The sequence below is a fragment of the Chanodichthys erythropterus genome, chromosome 21 (genome assembly GCF_024489055.1).
Source record: "Chanodichthys erythropterus isolate Z2021 chromosome 21, ASM2448905v1, whole genome shotgun sequence".
Classification (NCBI taxonomy): domain Eukaryota; kingdom Metazoa; phylum Chordata; class Actinopteri; order Cypriniformes; family Xenocyprididae; genus Chanodichthys; species Chanodichthys erythropterus.
Genome location: NC_090241.1, coordinates 25665641 through 25685270, shown reverse-complemented (window position 1 = coordinate 25685270; position 19630 = coordinate 25665641). Strand labels below are relative to the sequence as shown.

General features: G+C 37.8%; 1 protein-coding gene across 1 annotated transcript in view; it reads left to right on the top strand.

Annotated features, from left to right (window-relative positions):
- scn8ab (sodium channel, voltage gated, type VIII, alpha subunit b) overlaps positions 1-15628 on the top strand; it is a 53758-nt gene extending 38130 nt beyond the window's left edge. The window contains exons 19-28 of the mRNA XM_067373630.1: positions 714-831; positions 1552-1706; positions 3021-3194; positions 4983-5105; positions 10098-10382; positions 11634-11687; positions 11793-11930; positions 12192-12296; positions 13255-13525; positions 13617-15628. Coding sequence (XP_067229731.1) covers positions 714-831; positions 1552-1706; positions 3021-3194; positions 4983-5105; positions 10098-10382; positions 11634-11687; positions 11793-11930; positions 12192-12296; positions 13255-13525; positions 13617-14773 — 2580 coding nt within the window. The 3' untranslated portion in view covers positions 14774-15628. The remainder of the gene's footprint in view (positions 1-713; positions 832-1551; positions 1707-3020; positions 3195-4982; positions 5106-10097; positions 10383-11633; positions 11688-11792; positions 11931-12191; positions 12297-13254; positions 13526-13616) is intronic.
- The last annotated feature ends 4002 nt before the right edge of the window (positions 15629-19630 follow it).

The following is a 19630-nucleotide window of genomic DNA, read 5'->3' as shown; positions in this document are numbered from 1 at the left end:
CTTAAATTAAGAAAAACTTCCACCGTACAACAAGACTAAAACAAGTTCATTTAAACAAATAATGTATTGTTGAACCAACTTAAGTTCTTGTGTCATACTAACTAGCAATAGCACATGTTAGTTTGCTAAAGACAATTTTGCTTATTATTATACACAAAATATAGGATGAGTACGTAAGAAGACAAGAAGGCAATTAGCACAGTTTTTGTTCATTGAGTGAAGCAAGTGCCCCTCTTCTGCACTATGGTAACCTCAAAATTCAAAAACATAACGGAATCTCTTCTATCTCCAACATAACTGAACATTAAGCACTAACATGACTTTCTCTTTACTGTAAAACATAAAATAACACTTAATTTAAAAATTTTACTCTCCTAATGCAGTCCCATCAAAGCATGCTGGGAACTGTAGATCCACTGTCCAGTTATGTCAACAAAAATGATTCATGTAATCCCAACACAAAATGATTGTTAACTCTCTTTTTAAAGTGAATTTAACATAATAAATGGATTTAACAATCATATTTATTTGTGACAAAGTTAAAGAATTAAGTTGATTCAGCTCATTTTAATTTTTTCCATTTGAGTGCACCTTGTGTTGACCTTGTTTGTGACCTTCTGGAAAGGCTCTTGTTAAAATAAATAGATAAAATAGAAGTGGAAGAATTAATCAAAATAAACAAAATGTACATTGATATGCATTTTTCCCTATAGCTGGATGACACCAGCTCTTCTGAGGGAAGTACTATTGACATAAAGCCTGATGAGGAGGAAATGGCTGTAGTGGAGGTTGTAGAGGAATACTTGGACCCAGAGGCCTGCTGGACTGATGGTGAGAAATGCATGTGTGTTTGTTTGAAAGTAAATGTACTTCTGACTTTGATAAAAAACTATATACAATGTCTGTATGAGTATGTAGTAGGACTGTCAATTGAAGTAATTGTTTGAATGAATTACAGTGCATAAATTAATAGACAGACATATATATATATATATATATATATATATATATATATATATATTTATATATATATATATATATATGTGAATAGATGTACCAATTTATCAGTGCTCAATATTTATTTTTTTTTGATCAATTTCATTTATTAATTTATTAACTTACGGAAAAAATGGAACTGGCGCCGCGTTCGTTCCGTAATTTGAATAGGGAAGGTGCAGGATATACAGCGTAAGCTTTTTGAAGAATACGGAGGGCGGTCTGGTGAAAGCACTTGGGAGGCGATCATTTGTGTTTATTTATTTATTTTTTTAAGAAAAAGTCAGATCGCTTCGCTAGATAACACCCTTATTTCTCGTCTGGTATCATTTTATAAAACATGATCAAAACATCTATCTTAATAACAAAACTTCAAATAAGAGAGCAAGTGACAAATATTGGTACCGGAATCGGCCAATAGTTGTTTGTTAAAATCGGTATTGGTATCTACCAAAAAAAAAAAAAAATCCTATTGGTGCATCGCTAATATACACACATATATAATATATCATTGTTTTAAATGTGTATTCAGCTTATATGTAATGTGTTTTTCAGCCTGTGTGGCACGGTACAAATGTTGTGACGTGCCTATTACTGAGGGCTGGGGGAAGTACTGGTGGTTTCTGAGGAAAACTTGCTACCTCATTGTTGAACACAACTGGTTTGAGACACTCATCATTTTTATGATTCTTCTCAGCTCTGGAGCTCTGGTGAGGTCACACACATGCACACACACACTATACAATTATTATTTTTTTAATGTAGAAGCTGATATCATTGCTACTATTTTGTCAAAAGTGCAGAGATGTAAACCATTTCCAATAATTGCTGTACACTTTGGGGTTCCATTCATTTTTGTAAAGTGTTTGAAGCACACATCCTAGCAAAAAGGCAACATTTTGTCCCAAACTAGCTAGCCCCTACTGAGTGACAGCTTAATTTAGGCAAAATTTAGAACTTTATCTACTCTTTTTTTTTTTTCTTTTTTTTTTTACTTTTATTATTTTTGATGTTTATTAAATGTATATTTAGATCAAATTTAAAAATCAAATAAATAAGGGTTTAAAATGCATTCAGATGTCCTTTGATAACAAGGTAACAATTCATATAATCTTTAGTTTGACCTTCTGAGGTCAACATTTTCTGAAGTTTAAGCTCCTTTTTTCACTTACCATTGTTGAGAAAAAAAAAAAAAAAAAAAACAGCACTGAAACTCTTAAAAGCACTCTTAACTCTTAAATGTTCCAGGCCTTATTCATTGAAAGTGATGCAAATAACTTTGCATATTACAGATAAATGAGTCATTTCATCCAGTCTAACAAGCGGTGGAGACCTCAGAAATATGCCAGTTCATAACTGCTTATGGCATTTTCGAAAGTCTGTGATATAGATTTACAAAAGCTGAGATAAAGTTTCTCTTGGAAGATACATGGGGCACAATGTATATTAATATCCCTGCACAATGTATATGTGCAAAACGAATGCGCTAGAACGCTAGTGCAGGTAGATTTTATTGTGATTGAGGCTGCATAGCATACTGTGTGGTATATGATCTATGTAAGTAGCTAATGGCTATCACTATATTGCGCTCAACCGGCCCCTGCACCTCAGCAGTCTGTCTTGGGGCTGCAGTATCTCATGTCTACTGTTAGGGAGCGTAGCCAAATGCTGTATAAAAAAAAAGGCCCCACATGCAGAAGATGCTGATGCCTCTCTCACAGCTACTGTTAGGGACCGTAGCCAAACTCCCACTGAAGTGAAAGTGTGATGTAATGTAAGTGGGCTTGCAGTGCCACACTTTGGTGATATCAGGGACTGAAAGTGATTCACAGGTTCATCAATATGTCAAACAAAATAATTATTAAAAAAAATATATTTTTTGACAAACATGCATCATTTTATTAGACTCTTGTAATAATATCAATTTAAAATAAGTGAATATTACAAAAAGTAGAGAAATGAATTGAACATTCAGAAATGATGGCCTAATTAAAGGCCTAATCCTTTTCTCTGTTGTTTCTAAGGCATTTGAGGATGTATACATTGAACAGAGGAAAACCATCCAGATCATTCTAGAATATGCAGACAGAGTCTTCACATACATCTTCATCCTGGAAATGTTGCTGAAATGGGTGGCCTATGGATTCGTCAAATACTTCACCAATGCATGGTGCTGGCTGGACTTCTTCATTGTGGATGTAAGTAACTTAATAGTAATGTCCATAAATCACAGCTATTATCCTTTCAAGCAAGTGCCTCATCATGTGATGCTCTCACGATGAACATAATTTTCACACAGTACAGATGGATTATTATGCAGATTTATTTATGTGTTGTATTGTTAGTCATTTGCGCGATTGATATGTTTCTCTATTCTATTCATTTTGGTCCTTGTGGTCTGCTTTGAGGTCAGTAGTCTTAATCTTCTGACTGATCTTAAAATTAGATTTGATCTTTATTGGTAGAGTGCTCTGGTGCTGCGCCACTCTCTTTAGTCTGTTTATTGGTCATGTTTCCAAAATATGGTGATGCAGAAGTAGTGCAGTAATCTTGATATATATGTACTGAAAAAATGTTATGAAACATTTTTTACTGGTGAACAGAAAAGGTACAGAAACTTAACATTGTTATCTCCTTTTAATTTATTTTTTAGATATATTATGATTTATTATTATTATTTTCCCCCCTTTCACAAAATAAACATTATTTTGCGTCAGCAAAAAACTTCTTAATGTAAATTCTAGGTATATGATCTAATTGATCCTGAATTAGTCTACTTGCAAATTGCAATCATGAAAAATGTAAACAGAAGAATATTTTACATTTTTAAATGTATCATTTTATATCTATTATACATAATTCAGTTAGTTGAAACCACACAACCATTTAATATGACGTTTTTAATAATTAGTAATTCATGCAATTATTAATTAATTTTAATGAATGTTTTAATGAATCAATAATCTTCATAGAATGTTACTAATGCTTGCAAAACATTGCTCTTTTCACTTTGAAATGGTGATTTTTATCAGAAGCAGTATTTTTAAAACACTACATAGATATACAAGGTCGTATTTTTGTAAATTAAGCTGGAAAACTTGGTTATTTGTAAATGGTCAACATAGTATTGATGTCAAAACCTTGAAGACATCAACATGACTGCCCATGTTTATATACATAGCCTGTTTTGGTATACAGCAATTTGGCAGGGTCAAATTTGTGTTCTATATGGATGAAAGTCCTTAACGAAAGTATTTCCAATTGCTAGTTATTGTCCCTGACAGGCACTGTAACCTTGTCTCTCTATAGTGCTGATGGACACAGAGGGCCTGAGAGGGCATAAGAGGGCCGGGAATTGAGGGGCCAGGGTAAGGTCTCTGTTAGGACTCTCTTGTTCTTTTACAGGAGTTCCTCTCTCTCTCTGCCTCCTTACTCTCCCAAACTGCCCTGTTACCCTAATGACTCTCGAATGGTCTCGTGTGTACAGTACACGGTTGGTGTTTGTTCGTATTGTGTGTATTTTGTGTGTACAAAGTACAGTGAATGTGCTTCTAAGTTTGTGCACATCTCTTCTCTAAATGTGTCCCTTCACCTCTGTTTTTTGTATTTCTCAACCACAAGTTTCCTTCCAGGTTTGCTGTAAGCTGCTTTTCAAGCTTCGTCTGCCTGCGATACCAAAAATGAATCGCACAATAAGATCAAAAGTGCAAACATTTGGGTCGCCCAACATATACAGTACCTATGACTGGTTAACCCCATGTTTAACCTGAATCTCTCTCCTTCTTTCTCTCTCTGTTGTTGAATACACATATATGCATACATACATGAGCAAAGCCTTCTATATGTATGTATATATCTGTTTACTGCCTCTCCAGCTCAGTGTCAACGTAGGGTCCTCTCTCTTTCTCCCTGACGTCCTCCTTGACTCTAACACTTTGGCCCATCTCTTTCTCTCTTCCTCCCTTCCTCTTTCTCTCTTTGTGTAGGTGTCTATAGTCAGCCTTATAGCTAATGCGCTGGGCTACTCAGACTTGGGCCCCATAAAGTCCCTGAGGACTTTGAGGGCTCTCAGGCCCCTGAGAGCTTTGTCCCGGTTTGAGGGCATGAGGGTAAGATCCAGGGCTGCCTTATGCATGCCAGTCACTCTGTGAGAACACGACTGCATGCCGAAAACCACCATTGTGCAGAAAGCAAAGCCACAGCTACAGAGGAATAAGCAAACCTATCAGGATTCTGGAAATCCAAATGACATTGTTTTGGCTAAACCTATCCTTCAAGTGCATGTATTTGAAAACTCTCCGCATGGAAAACCTTTTCAACATTGCGTCATGATGCAGCTGAAATATGAAGATTTAGCTTCCTTTTTATTGATTTGTTAGATGTCAGGAAGAATAACGAAATTCCTTTTCCATTCAACTGACATCGCAAATAATCTTATAGCAACTTTTGGGGAAACTTATGGTTTTTAGAATAAAGATGAGAGAGGATATTATATGAAGCTGCCTCATCACAACCATTGATTTATTTTGTTCTGTTTTTTAATTGGGTTAAGATCGCTATCATTCATGCAATGACATTAGTCGAAGGCCTTTTTGTGATGTTTCAAACATCCAAATGCCTTAATGGTTCATTGTTTCTCTCAAAGTACCTCTGTCGTTTGCTCAAGTCGTCCTCCAGCCTGAACCCCAGTTCCCATGCTCTGTCTTCACCATGCTCTTTTATGCAACCCAATACTTATCCACCAACTCCTGCATCCTTACTCCAGTCATTAGCAAATACTGTGTGGAAAAAAGACACAGCTTTCCTTTTTCTTAAGGTGTGTCATTTATAATGTATTCTGATTAAGCAAAGACCTTTGCCTTTAGGTTCAGATGACCATATTTTAGGGTTAAATATCAAGAACATGAGCCAGTGAGACAGCATGGTTAAGAATCTTATTGGATTTTTATGCATCAGTTTTTATCACTTTGTGTTACAAACCTGGGGCCATATTCACAAAACATCTTAAGGCTAAAAGTAGCTTCTAACTTGCTAATTTAGGAGAAACTGTGATTTATAGATCTGATTTATTTAATCTGTGATGACATGACATAAAGGTTCACTTATGTACAGGCTAAATGTGTTGAATGATGGAGAATAAAGCATTGCAGTCAAGTTGAATATAATATCCTATCGTTGGTGCCGATAGCCTTGTGGGCAGCTCGGATGACCGAGTTTGAATTCCGGCTTGCGGACCTTTCCTGATCCTGCCCCACCCCTTCTCTTCTCCACTTTGCTTTCTGTCTACTCACTGTCCTATTATAATAAAAAGACAAAAACACAAAAAATAAATCTTTGAAAATAAATCAATAAATAAGAAAATAAAGTCAGATTATTGGCATTTGTTTTCACGAGTTCACACTTAAATGATCGAATAGAGTAAAAGAGTAAAATAAGCATATTTTGGCATGCTGTCCGAGGAAAGGCTCAGAGCTCAGAATTTAGCCCAAACCCAGAGCTACTCCCCCATATTCTGGGAATAGGAACAAGCCGAGAGTGAGGAGTCGGGGTGGCGGAGAGATGGAGAAAACTGTTGAGGTAAGGTGAGTCGGCTGTGTATGTATATGCCTCCTCTCGAGCTGATTAGATATTTGAATGTGCTCCTCCCAAACTTTGTCTATAAAACATCATTTGTCACGTCTGCAATCTTTCGAGATGCAGACATGTAAGAGGCTGACAATTAGCTGAACAGATACTTGTTTAATTAGTGACACTTAGCCTACATTTTAAAATCTTTATTTGAAATGACAACATTTTTATTTTAAAATCTTTATTTGAATATGGAAACATGATACCTCATTTTACAATATTTCTAAGAATAAATCACTGGTAGAGACCCCTCCCCTATCAGCCAATCACCGTAGGCATAGTTTGTTAGCTTGTTGACATCATCCATAGCAACGAGTTCAGCCCCGCCCTTTCTCTTAGCTTAAGACTTCTTTCTATTCCTTAGTAAAAGTTGATCTGAGCAGCTTTGTGAATAGGTTTTAAGAGAAAACTCTTAGCTAAGAACTTTTACTGCCATTTAGGAGAACTCTTAGTGGTAAGATAAAATGTTTTGTGAATATGGCCCGTTTTTCATTTATGTCAAATCATTTTGTCAGTCCTTCAAGTCAAACTTAGCAAGGACTTTGCAAAGAAAAGCAAGATAATTAGACATGATCAGTGAAATTTGCAATTTGCATCAGATTTTAAACTAGATTCTTTTCTTTTTTTTCTTTTTTTTACTCAGATATGTTTTGTTACTCATAACCGTTCTTTGTATCCACTCATAATGTTCATAATCTGGTTTCATCTCCTTGGCATTGCATATCATGTAGAATGCATGTTCTTGAAGGTGTAAGCAGAAAGTCATGTTCCCCTCCATGGTTCTGTCGTAGCTAATCTCTGAGATTGCATAACCATCTCATTGGCATCCTTTTGCTACATTTCCTACACTCTGAAAAAAAAATAAAAAAATAAATTGCACTAATATATAAAGGCCAGAACTGAACTTTGAGGACCCTGATTTGTGTAAGGATCATTAATTAATAGGTTTGGGAATCGAAAATCAATACCAGTTCTGGAATCGGATACTTAAGGTCAGGAATCGGATACTTGTAATGAAATTAAAATTTTGATTATTTGCTTATCGATGGTTTCACATTTTAATGTGATTTCAAACCATTTTCAAGCGCAAGAAGACTCGAATGAAAACTCAATTCTGCACTCACGCAGCACGCTGTTTTCTTTGTGCACACATCCAAAGCTCATGCACAGAGACCCGCCTCTCATATAGTGTGCGATGCTGAATTGATTTCTTGTACTCATCTTTTTGCTCTTGAACGCTCAAATACACACAAATTCATGTCAAAATATCCTCGAAAACACAGTCGGTTTTGTCCTAATTGAATGTAGTTGAGAAGGAAAATGCATGTGTAACAGTATATTGGATCCTGCATGAGGTCTTAAAGTGACAGCAGGCTAATAAACCCTCTGCAGTTTTTCATTAATGTTAATCAAAGAAAAAGAAAATCACTCACTGATCTTGACTGAATAACTTTAATGAGGATTAATGTATAGTGTATTTATAAAAAGAAAAATTTGCAGTGTCATTTTACATTTGATTACAATTTCTGTATCTGAACTTTGTTCAGTTGTATTTATTTGTGCCATTGCTAATTTGTTTATTTTATTACTGTTTACTTGTCTTTAATAATGTTTGAAATTTATATTAGTCCAGTTGTTTTTGCTGTGGTATTTTTTTATCAAAACCATAGGAAAATGTTAGTGTTCTTTAGGCTGATGATTTTTTTATAGGCTGCTGATTTTTGTTTACAGAAATCACTGCAACAAAACATTTTGCCAAAAGACACAGAATAAATATGTTTGATATAAATGTTTGACTAAATGTTTTTACCTTACTGGAATTGAAACTGGGAATCGATAAGAGTTGGAATCGATAAGCAGAAGCAGAATCGGAATCACTAAAATTCAAACGATACCCAACCCTACTAATTAATAAGTTAGTAAGATCATTGACATGATTAACTATCTAAATGTATAAGGGGTGTGGGGGTGGGGGGGCATGGCTGCTGGTAGGATTGACGCCCTGCATGCACTGTTACTGGCTGACCATTTTGACATCACCCAACCAGATAGTGTGTGTACCGTAAATGTCAGCTTTTGTGTGTACCATAAAGGAGAGGTGATTGGGAGGGTGGGAGTCTTTCTCTACAACAGTGGTTTTCAGTCCTGGTCCTGGGCTCTGCACATTTTGTATGTCTCTCTTATCTGACCCATCTGACACAGGACCAGGACTGAAAACCACTTCTCTACAATGTCTACCTTTACATTTCAAACACAAATGGGATGGGTAGTTTTCTCTTAATATCTGGGTTCTTAATGACACTAAGCAGTGTACTGGTATGGCAAGAGAAAAAAAAAATGTGTTTGGCTGTTATGTATATATGAGCAATAATAAATAAGAAGTGGCAATGGTCTACAAATTTAATTCCACATGTCCTCTGGATATCGGCCTTGTTTTGCTTCTGCTTGTTTCTTACTACTTGATACACCATTGTCAAGCATGAAATTGCTACCCATTCATAATTTTGAAAACCCAAACTACTCGTATATTGTAGAATTCTGGATTGTTTAGATTTTATAGCATTTTATAATAATACTTTTATCCAATCATCTGTGAATGGGTAACAATATTGACTTATTGGCAAATAAGGTAGCAAGTTAGTCTTGATAAGCAAATAGAAGCAAAGCATGTGATATCCAGCATGCAACTCGCAGACTGAGAGAAATCAGTGCTGCTATCCTAAAAAAAAAAAAAAAAAATGCTTAAATTTCACTTAAATTCAACATTTAATCAAACAATAACTGAAATAGTTTTATTGCATTTTGTCTGTATAACCATTGCCACTTTAATGGTCACTTTGTAGTTAATTTTTTTAACCTCTGTCATTTTTAACCTTTAAAAAAAGCATATTCATATATATTTGGGGGATCAAGCCATACCATTTTACATCATCTTAGTGCTGTCATCTTTAGAATCTGTTAATTTACAATATGTTAGTGTATTTATCTCCATGCTCTTGCACAAAAAATGTATTTGACTTTTGAGTAATTCATTATTAAGAGGTCAAAAACTCATAAATCTTAAGTATAATCACCTCTACCTCCTTAACTTTTTTTGCAAACTTATATTAGTGATACTAATATTTGCATGTATATACACGCATTGATAATATTGATCAACAAATGCCTATATATATTACTACATATTTGTTGTTATTAAACATTTGACAACAAAAACTAGATATTGTTCTAAAAGAGATTAGATGACAAATTGTGTAGAGGCCTTCTGAGATGGAAAATTGGATTGCTTTAAAAAGAACTTGGAGATATGCACATTTTATGTTCAACATCTGAACATCAGAATAACTCAGTTTTGCTCTAACACCCTCTTTCTTTATCTCTCCTTCTCTTTTTTTTAATTTCTCCCTCTCAAACACTGAAATCCATCCCCCCTTCATTGCCCACTTCCCCCAATCTATTTTTCCCCTCTGTAGGTTGTTGTGAATGCTTTAGTGGGTGCCATTCCCTCCATTATGAATGTGCTGTTAGTGTGTTTGATCTTCTGGCTGATCTTCAGTATTATGGGTGTCAACCTGTTTGCTGGGAAGTACTATTACTGCTTCAACGAGACTTCAGAGGAGTATTTTAAACCCGACGTTGTCAACAACAGGACAGAATGCTTTGCTCTCATCAGTGCGAACTATACAGAAGTTCGCTGGAAGAACGTGAAGATCAACTTCGATAATGTAGGCGCAGGTTACCTGGCACTCTTGCAAGTGGTAAGTCACACTCACATCTTTTGTGTGTCAGTTGTTCGAATACAATGATCACAGTACTTTCCTAGTCTCTTAATCTGCTCAAATATTGGGGTTGGACAATGAAACTGAAACACTGGCCAATATAGTGTTGGAGGTTTCTTGCCTGGTGGCCAGTCTTCACTGGTTTTACATTACATCAGTAAGAGCAGAGTGTGAAGGTTGAATTAGCAGAGCAATAGCACAGCTGTACATAAAATATTGCATAATGGGACATAATTGTGCATAAATGCATAATGCACAAATAGTGTATAGAGAGCTATGGTATTGAGGGTAATGTCACACGTAAGACGAACCACATCCAACAGTGTCGACATGAGAGGAAGCTGTCTGAAAGGGATGTCCGGGTACTTGGATTGTATCCAAAAAACATAAAACCACAGCTGCCCAACTCACTGCAGAAATAAATGCGCACCTCGACTCTCCTGTTTCCAATAAAATTGTTCGTCAGGAGCTCCACAGGGCTGCTATATACAAACATTTGGTTAGTTGTGCCAATGCTAAATGTCCTTTTCACTGATGCCAACGATGCAGATCTTGGGCTATGTACAATGTAAAACATGTATTGTTCTCTAATGAGTCCACCTTCACTGTCTTTCCCACATTTGTGGGAGTTACGGTGTGGAGAAGCTTAACACCCGGACTGTTGCTGCCCAGAGTGAAGCACAGGGGTGGATCAGTGATGGTTTGGGCTGCTATATCATGGCATTCCCTTCCACTGCCAAGGACCACTGAACCATTCTGGAGCACCATGTGCACCTACTGGTTCAAAGATGGTGCCATGTGTCAGCATGATTATCCACCAATACACACAGCAAGACTTGTGACAGAATGGTTTGATGAACATGAAAGTGAAGTTGAACATCTCCCATGGCCTGCACAGTCACCGAATCTAAATATTTTTGAACCACACTGGGGTAATTTGGAGGAATGAGTCAGAAAACATTTTCCTCCATCAGCATTACATAGTGACCTGGCAACTGTTCTGGAAGATGAAATGGCTAATAAATTATATATACTAATAAATTATTGTGGTTTAAAACCTAGTGTTTCCGTTTCATTGTCCAACCCTTGTACATGAACTCTTAAGAGGATAAACCCAAGTAACCATATAAACACATAAGCATAAAACAAGCAGATAGAACATTAATTCCTGTTGCTATGCATGGCTTTTAGTTTTTTTTTTGTTTTGTTTTTTCTCTCCGTATGACCTAGGCCACATTCAAAGGCTGGATGGACATCATGTATGCTGCTGTGGATTCTAGAAAGGTGCAGTATATACAGTTACACACTATATCGGCTCTAATTGTCTTTATAGTTTGACACTACTGGCTTTGTTCAAGTAAGTCACTTTTTGCTTATTGTTGCTTGCAGGTTGAGGACCAGCCCATCTATGAGGACAACATCTACATGTATATTTATTTTGTCATCTTCATAATCTTCGGCTCCTTCTTCACTCTAAATCTATTCATCGGTGTCATCATTGACAACTTTAATCAACAGAAGAAAAAGATAAGTGTTCTCTTTTTCACCTCTACAAAGATTTTGCATTGTTTCTTCTCTATTCTTTGCACTTTCTTTCTTTCTCTCTGTATTCCATGTTATCTCTTCTTCTGTCAGTGCTTTCAGTTAAGTGCTTAATGGGGAAAATTAAATCCTGAATAACAACCTTAGTGTGTAATACTGTGGGTCTGTATGGACATGTGCCCCAATTGAGCAAATATTGTTGAGCAAGATTGTCAGGTTGTAACCAGTCTTCTTTTGTCCCTATACTTTGGAGGTCAGGATATCTTCATGACAGAAGAACAGAAAAAATACTACAATGCTATGAAGAAACTGGGATCAAAAAAGCCACAGAAACCTATCCCTAGACCTCTGGTAAGCATTAAAATCTGAGATATGCCTATCTGGCCATCATTAGCCCCTTTCGCACAGCGTATTGATCCCAGAAATTTGCCAGAGTGCCTTCTGTGTGAACGCAAACATGTTCCGAGATCAATTCCTGGATGGGGACCTAATAACATTGCCTGGATCAGTCCCAGAATGTGCCCTGTGTGAACAAATGGCAGGACAAATGCCGTAAGGGGTGTGTCGCAGTGATGACGCTTAAGCTGAGATTGTTCGCCAGCTTATTGAAACAGTACGCAATGCTCTAGTTTATGAACAAATCAGAAAAAAAATGCACAAGCATGGTTACTCGAGAGAAATCGCAGATCATAAGCAAACTTAAGACGCTGCAGAGAAATTACATGTCACATCCTGATGTCACATGTCTTTACGGGATCTTTCTGGGATGTGTGAATGCACACACAGATTCCACAAAATCACTGGCAGTGTGAAAGAACCAAAATCTGGGAAAAAATCTCAGGACATATTTTCCGGAATCTCTATGTCTATGTCAGTGCAACTTAAATATACAAGTTCATTGGCTGCTCCCATATGTGAACTGTCTAGTGACAGACTATAAATAAAGCATTTGGAAAAAGGATAAAGAAAAGCGATTTGTAAATGTTTTTAAAAATGTAGTTTAAACATTGCATTTAAAAATGTACTAAACTAAAATTGTTACGTTTAACTTAAAAAAAAAATATATATTTTGATTTGTCTATATCAGTTATTTTTTAATAATTTGTTTTATTGTTACATTTAACTACACTTTTTAAACATAACCAGTTTTAAATGTTTTTTTTATTTGTCAGTTTAAGATATTTTACATTTACGTATTACATTTGTTATTGATAACTACCTTTTTCATTTTAATTTTAAGTAACATTCCTAGTCCCCCGTACTAATCTCCATCTCTTCTGTATTTCTTCTTCTTTTCCTTTTCTTACAGAACCAAATCCAGGGGATGGTATTTGACTTTGTCACTCAGCAGGCCTTTGACATTTCCATCATGATGCTCATCTGTCTTAACATGGTAACCATGATGGTGGAAACAGATGATCAGTCAGATGAGACAGAGAACATCTTGTACTGGATAAACTTCATATTTATTGTGTCCTTCACTGGCGAGTTTGTCCTGAAACTCTTTGCTCTGCGACACTACTATTTCACCAATGGTTGGAACATCTTTGACTGCGTTGTTGTCATTCTGTCCATTGTGGGTGAGTGCTGTGTCCAAATGTTATTTTTATATGTATATTTTTTTATGAGCTATGGACAATTTTGTCATTTGTTTTTGCTATGTTTTTTCAGGTATGTTCCTGGCTGACCTTATTGAGAAGTACTTTGTGTCACCAACTTTGTTCAGGGTCATCCGTCTGGCTCGAATTGGCCGCATCCTCCGTCTAATCAAAGGAGCTAAGGGCATCCGGACATTATTGTTTGCTTTGATGATGTCACTTCCTGCACTGTTCAACATTGGCCTGTTGCTTTTCCTTGTCATGTTCATCTTCTCCATCTTTGGCATGTCTAACTTTGCCTACGTGAAACGAGAGGTAGGAATTGATGACATGTATAACTTTGAAACCTTTGGCAACAGCATGATCTGTCTATTCATGATCACCACATCAGCTGGGTGGGATGGCCTCTTGGCTCCTATCTTGAACTATCCGCCCGATTGCAACCCAGAGAAGGAGAACCCAGGAACCACTGTTAAGGGCGATTGCGGCAATCCCTCAGTGGGAATCTTCTTCTTTGTAATGTACATTATCGTGTCCTTCCTGATTGTGGTGAACATGTACATCGCTATCATCTTGGAGAACTTCAGTGTTGCCACTGAGGAGAGTGCTGATCCACTGTGCGAAGACGACTTTGAGTCCTTCTATGAAATCTGGGAGAAATTCGACCCCGACGCTTCGCAGTTCATCACCTTCGCCAAGCTGCCAGACTTTGCGGATACATTAGAACATCCTCTCCGTGTGCCAAAGCCAAACATCATCGAGCTGATCGCCATGGACATGCCCATGGTGAGTGGCGACCGCATTCACTGCTTGGACATTCTGTTTGCCTTTACTAAGCGTGTGCTGGGCGACAGCGGCGACCTGGACATGATGCGACAGCAAATGGAGGAACGCTTCGTGGCGGCGAATCCCTCCAAGGTGTCGTACGAGCCCATCACCACCACGCTGCGGCGTAAGCAGGAGGAGGTGTCGGCTGTCGTGATCCAGAGGGCATACCGTTCCCACCTGGCACGCAGAGGCTTCATCTGCAAGCGCAGATCGGCCAACAACAAACTGGAGAACGGAGGGGCCAATCAGGAGAAGAAAGAGGGCACACCTTCCACTGCATCCCTGCCATCCTATGACAGTGTAACCAAGCCCGAGAAGGAGAAGCAGGACGAAAACAACGAAGGCAAGGGCCGCAAGGAGAAAGGCCGAAACCAAAAAGACGTCAGGGAATCCAAGTGTTAAAACTTCTGCGATAAAACTCATGGACAGTGATAATGATCATGACGATATTATAACAAAAACTGTCATTTCAAGCGAATGGAAACCCTGATTAAACTATACAGATGTACAGATTAATTTCATTTAAGGGGAAAAAACAAAGCCGAAGTAACACGACAAAAAATTGTTTACAAACGTCACTGGTGTATCGAGGCGAAGAAAAATGTTGGGGTTCCTCAAAGCTTGAAAACTCTTACAAGTTAAACCAAACATAATCAGCTTCCTGTGTGACACTGTTGCATCAAGACTTGATTTAAACAGAATCAAATACGAACTCAAAAAGACAGATACTTGATCAAGTGTATTTTAGAGGGCTATATCGCGCTTCAGTATGGAACTCTTCACCGAGCAGGAATGTGATAATCCAAGGGAAAACTAGGATCGAATCCCATGCTTCTGAACTGCGTCGGCGAACTTTCCATGCAGAAAACAAACACTCATTCACGAAAGAATCGGCTTCCCGAGGTGGATTGCGAAGGAGTCTGCACCGTTTCATTGCATATGTGTAAGAACTCAACGTTACTGTGAGAGTGAGCAGGATAGACATGAGTGTGAAACAAAACTAAGAGTCTGGCTCTTTGCGTTTGTTAGCGTCGAATATATATTTTACATGGTCTTTACATTATTTGAGCGGCAAAAAAGGAGAAATGGGAGGAAAAAAAACGAATTAACATTTAACATTTTGCCCATGTCACCCTCAGTAACTGTGTCATGATAACTTTGTTATACTTGCATCAAAAGGCTTTTTCTACATGGGCTTTCACACCGATAGGACCGGGGGCAATAACCAGGGGCCCCCAATACACATCTCCAAATGAATAATAAATTATTGTGCTTGTTCAATGCATAGAAATGACTTGCATGATGGCATGTTTTGATCAGAAATTTTGCATGAGTAATCATAGTCCACAAAACACTAATACAGACCACCACAGTGGCTTGACGATGTTTTAGGCTGTCCACTGGCTAAATTTATGACCAGAAATCAAATTTGATTTGATACTGAGAACACCGAATTGGGCCTTCTCCTCTACTTAACTTTATGAAATAGATTCTCAAACATTTGGGATTGGCTTCAGATGGTGCAAAATGCCTGTGACTAATCAGTGGCTTACGTACATTGAAACAAATACTAGCATTGTGGCACATTATTGGAGAGGAAGGATACAAGGGACATCCCATTTTTTTTGCTGCTCAGGAGATAATGAATGGGAAAACTAAATGTTGGAATGTGTGTGTACAGAGACGAGAGGAAAATGATACAAAAAATAACACTGTAATTCCTAATGCTTCTTATTTTATTTGTATGCAGCAATATTGCTTACCTCACCTACGGCACTGCCCGCGCTGCGGGTCATATGGTAGGTGGGTCCAGGGAGGGGCAAGAGGGTAGGGTGGGGGTCAAAGTTTTGGGCATTATTAGGGGTGTAGCAAGTTGGTTGGCATTTTTAATCCTCATCAGGGGTTAGATGAGATGAGCTATAACCGTTTCGAGAAAGTGGCAGTTTTTTACTTTAGAAAAATAGAATTATGATACTTTTTCATTTGGTTTTTACATGCCGTTTCTTTAAAGAGTTTTGCAGTGTGTCTAAGTCTAGTCTCGTCCCGGCTGGTCCCGTCGAGGGTCAGCCGGGCGTTTTTATCCGTGTATAAAGCCATCACATCTTCAGCAATGGTTTGATTGTAGCCAGGACTTGAGAGAGAAAACAGCGGGATGGTTGGGCAGTCACAGCTGTTTAAGGAGAAGCCAAAGATGTTTGTCTGATTACGTGTGCGATTTTGTGTCTGGAAGTTTCTGGAATGTCTCAGGAGTGGAGCGATCTTCTCTTGCTTAACGCTTTCAGACAGACTGATGCTTGTTGACTTTCCCCATTATTCTCAGGATACAACACAGATGTATCATGTAACTCTGATGTGATCAATAAGGGCCTTCAGTAGGTCCAGAGAATGTTTGTAAAATGGGTGGAGCTAAAGCAGGAGCGCTCCCACCACATTGAACTCTCATGTAGAGAGAAGAGCAGGGCTGTCTGACACGGAGCCGAGCTTCAGAGATTTCAGGCCGTAATAAAAGTGTTGCTGAGATGAGATCCAGACCGAGAATGCTGATAGTTCTCACCGCTGCTCTACAGAGGGACTTGGTTTTAAATGTGCAGTTATTCGACCCCTGGTCAGCCTTGTTTTTCATCAGTAGTCCACCACACTAATGCCAAATAACCATTCAGCACTGGTCCCACAGCAGCTTACTGTGAGCCGGGCAACTCCACACATCAGAGCAACTACATTTTCAGTTTCTTTTAGTGATGTCAGCAGTTTTCCCTTACCTTTCATCTGGTGTCGATGGTCCAGTTGCTGCATGCGAGGGTGTTGACCTGAACTAAAACAAACGAACAACAACAACAAAAAAAAAACCTCTGCTCAGCAAAGCTCAACCATTCTCATTTATGCAGCCATGCAGGCTCAACTGTATAAACAACAACAAGAGCAAATAACTGTTCATACATTCATTTAAAAACAAAAATGAATGAAAAATCAATTTAAAAAAAATATATTGTACAGTATAGGCTATGTTGTAAGCAGCACAAAATGCTGAAAAGTTAAGAATGAACTTTTTAAGAGACTATAAATAATGTAATATATAATTTTATTTTAACAGCATGCATAGTTTTTTGTAAATACAGAAATACTTTAAAAAAAACTACTGCTATTAATCTAATACTGAAAAATAATTATAACCTTAATAGAATGGCTTCACTCATTGCCCTGGTCTCACTAGGTAGACTGTGACATATTTGTTAGGTGTAGATTTTTTGACACACTTTTCACATTAAAGAGGGGAATCCAATATATGTTCGATGCAAAAAGTATATATAAATCTATACATAAATCAAGGCATATATAGAGCTATACAACATATGTATTTATGTATACATGTATATGTACATATGTGTATATATATGCACACATATGCATATGTATGTATATATGACATGAGAGCACTGTCCTCCTCTGTGTTGACCTCTGCTTGGAGTTGAGGGGAAGCACTACTGGCTGTCATTTTCTCGCGTTCTTCTTTCTTTCGTGCAATACGTTCGGTGAACGACCAAAACTCTGACCTGGCCCACACAGTGTGCGCTTGTGTGCGTGTTCGAGACGTTTGGGTTTGAGCGAGTGATGTCTGTGTGCGTGCGCGGGTCTAGCTTTCGATGCACGATGATGTACTGGCTGCTCGCTATGGCTTATGTCGCCCGTTTTTGGGAGGGGAATGCACTACCAGCAATTCATTTACACCCTGTGTGAATACATCCTACCATCTCCAACTCACATACTACGTACATATGCACTAGACGCCACATGTTCTTCCCCCATAAACCCCCGTTTTCATCTCTTGGCTTAATCGGCAAATGCCATGATCTTTCAGTCCGAGTCTGAGAGAGCGAGTATGTGTGCGCGCCTGTGTGCGTGTGGGGTGGGGTGGGGGGGTGGGGGGGACGAAGTGTGTGTGACGATTTGGTCACTTTAAATGTGTGTGATGCAGTTTGACTTAAGCTTAGCTTGTTCTTCATCTCTTAGATAAGCAGCAATGCAATTTGCAGTCTTAGGTTTGGTTAGGCTTTATATTATGCTTTTCTTGTCTTTCTATGTTTGTTTAAGGTGCCTTTTGCTGCCAATTTTGTTTGTCAAAAATGTAGATGATGTTGCATAAAATTCTCCTAAACAAGTGGAGCTTGTTTCAAATGAGCACTGGGAGAAAGAACTGAAATAAAGAATGTCTGTGACATCTATTAAAAAGAAAAAAAGAATAAACAAACAAAAAAAAAGACAAAATACCCAAAAAAATTACAAAAAGAGGAAAAAAAAAAGAAAATAAAAAAAAGAAAACTTAACTGGCATCAGCCTGACTTCATCATCAGAGATTGTCAAATAGCATGGGGCGGGAAATGGAGTGCGTCGGTCACTCGATGAATCTCTTAAGGTTGAGTCTGTTGAAAGAGAAACAGTTTGCCTTCTGTGCTCAGCTTATGTTAATTTTCAGCCACTTCTTTTTATTTTTCTATAAATACTGATTTCTGTCTATTATTTTGTAGCATGACTGAGATGCTATTTCCTTCATTTGCTGAAAATAATTCAAATGGTTTTTGGTTCATAAAGTTGTTCTTATCTCTTGCCACTGATGTTGGAGAGGAGAGGGTGTGTTGCACAACCACTTGACTTAGTGAGAATCAGTGAAAGATTGTCTTCATTTGAGCACGAAACCTTTTCCAAACAATAAAGCAGCCTTCCAGTTATGCTCGAGTGCTTGTTTTCTTTCTTTCCACATTATACATTCAAAAACTTCAAGTTGACATTCTTATTTGCATAGCTATATATCAATAACATTAGCAGTTTGAACACAGACTGTTTAATTACCAGGTCCCCACCTCAGTTGGGCTTTTGTATTCCTCTCTGTTCCAGAACAGACATTTTGGGCTAGAACATTAAAGGTGCCCTAGAATAAAAAAATGAATTTATCTTGGCATAGTTGAATAACAAGAGTTCAGTACATATAGTGAGTCTCAAACACCATTGTTTCCTCCTTCTTATATAAATCTCATTTGTTTAAAAGACCTCAGAAGAACAGGCGAATCTCAACATAACACCGACTGTTACGTAACAGTCGGGATCATTAATATGTATGACCCCAATATTTGCATATGCCAGCCATTCAAGACATTACACAAGCCAGTATTAACGTCTGGATGTGCACAGCTGAATCATCAGACTAGGTAAGCAAGCAAGAACAATAGCGAAAAATGGCAGATGGAGCAATAATAACTGACATGA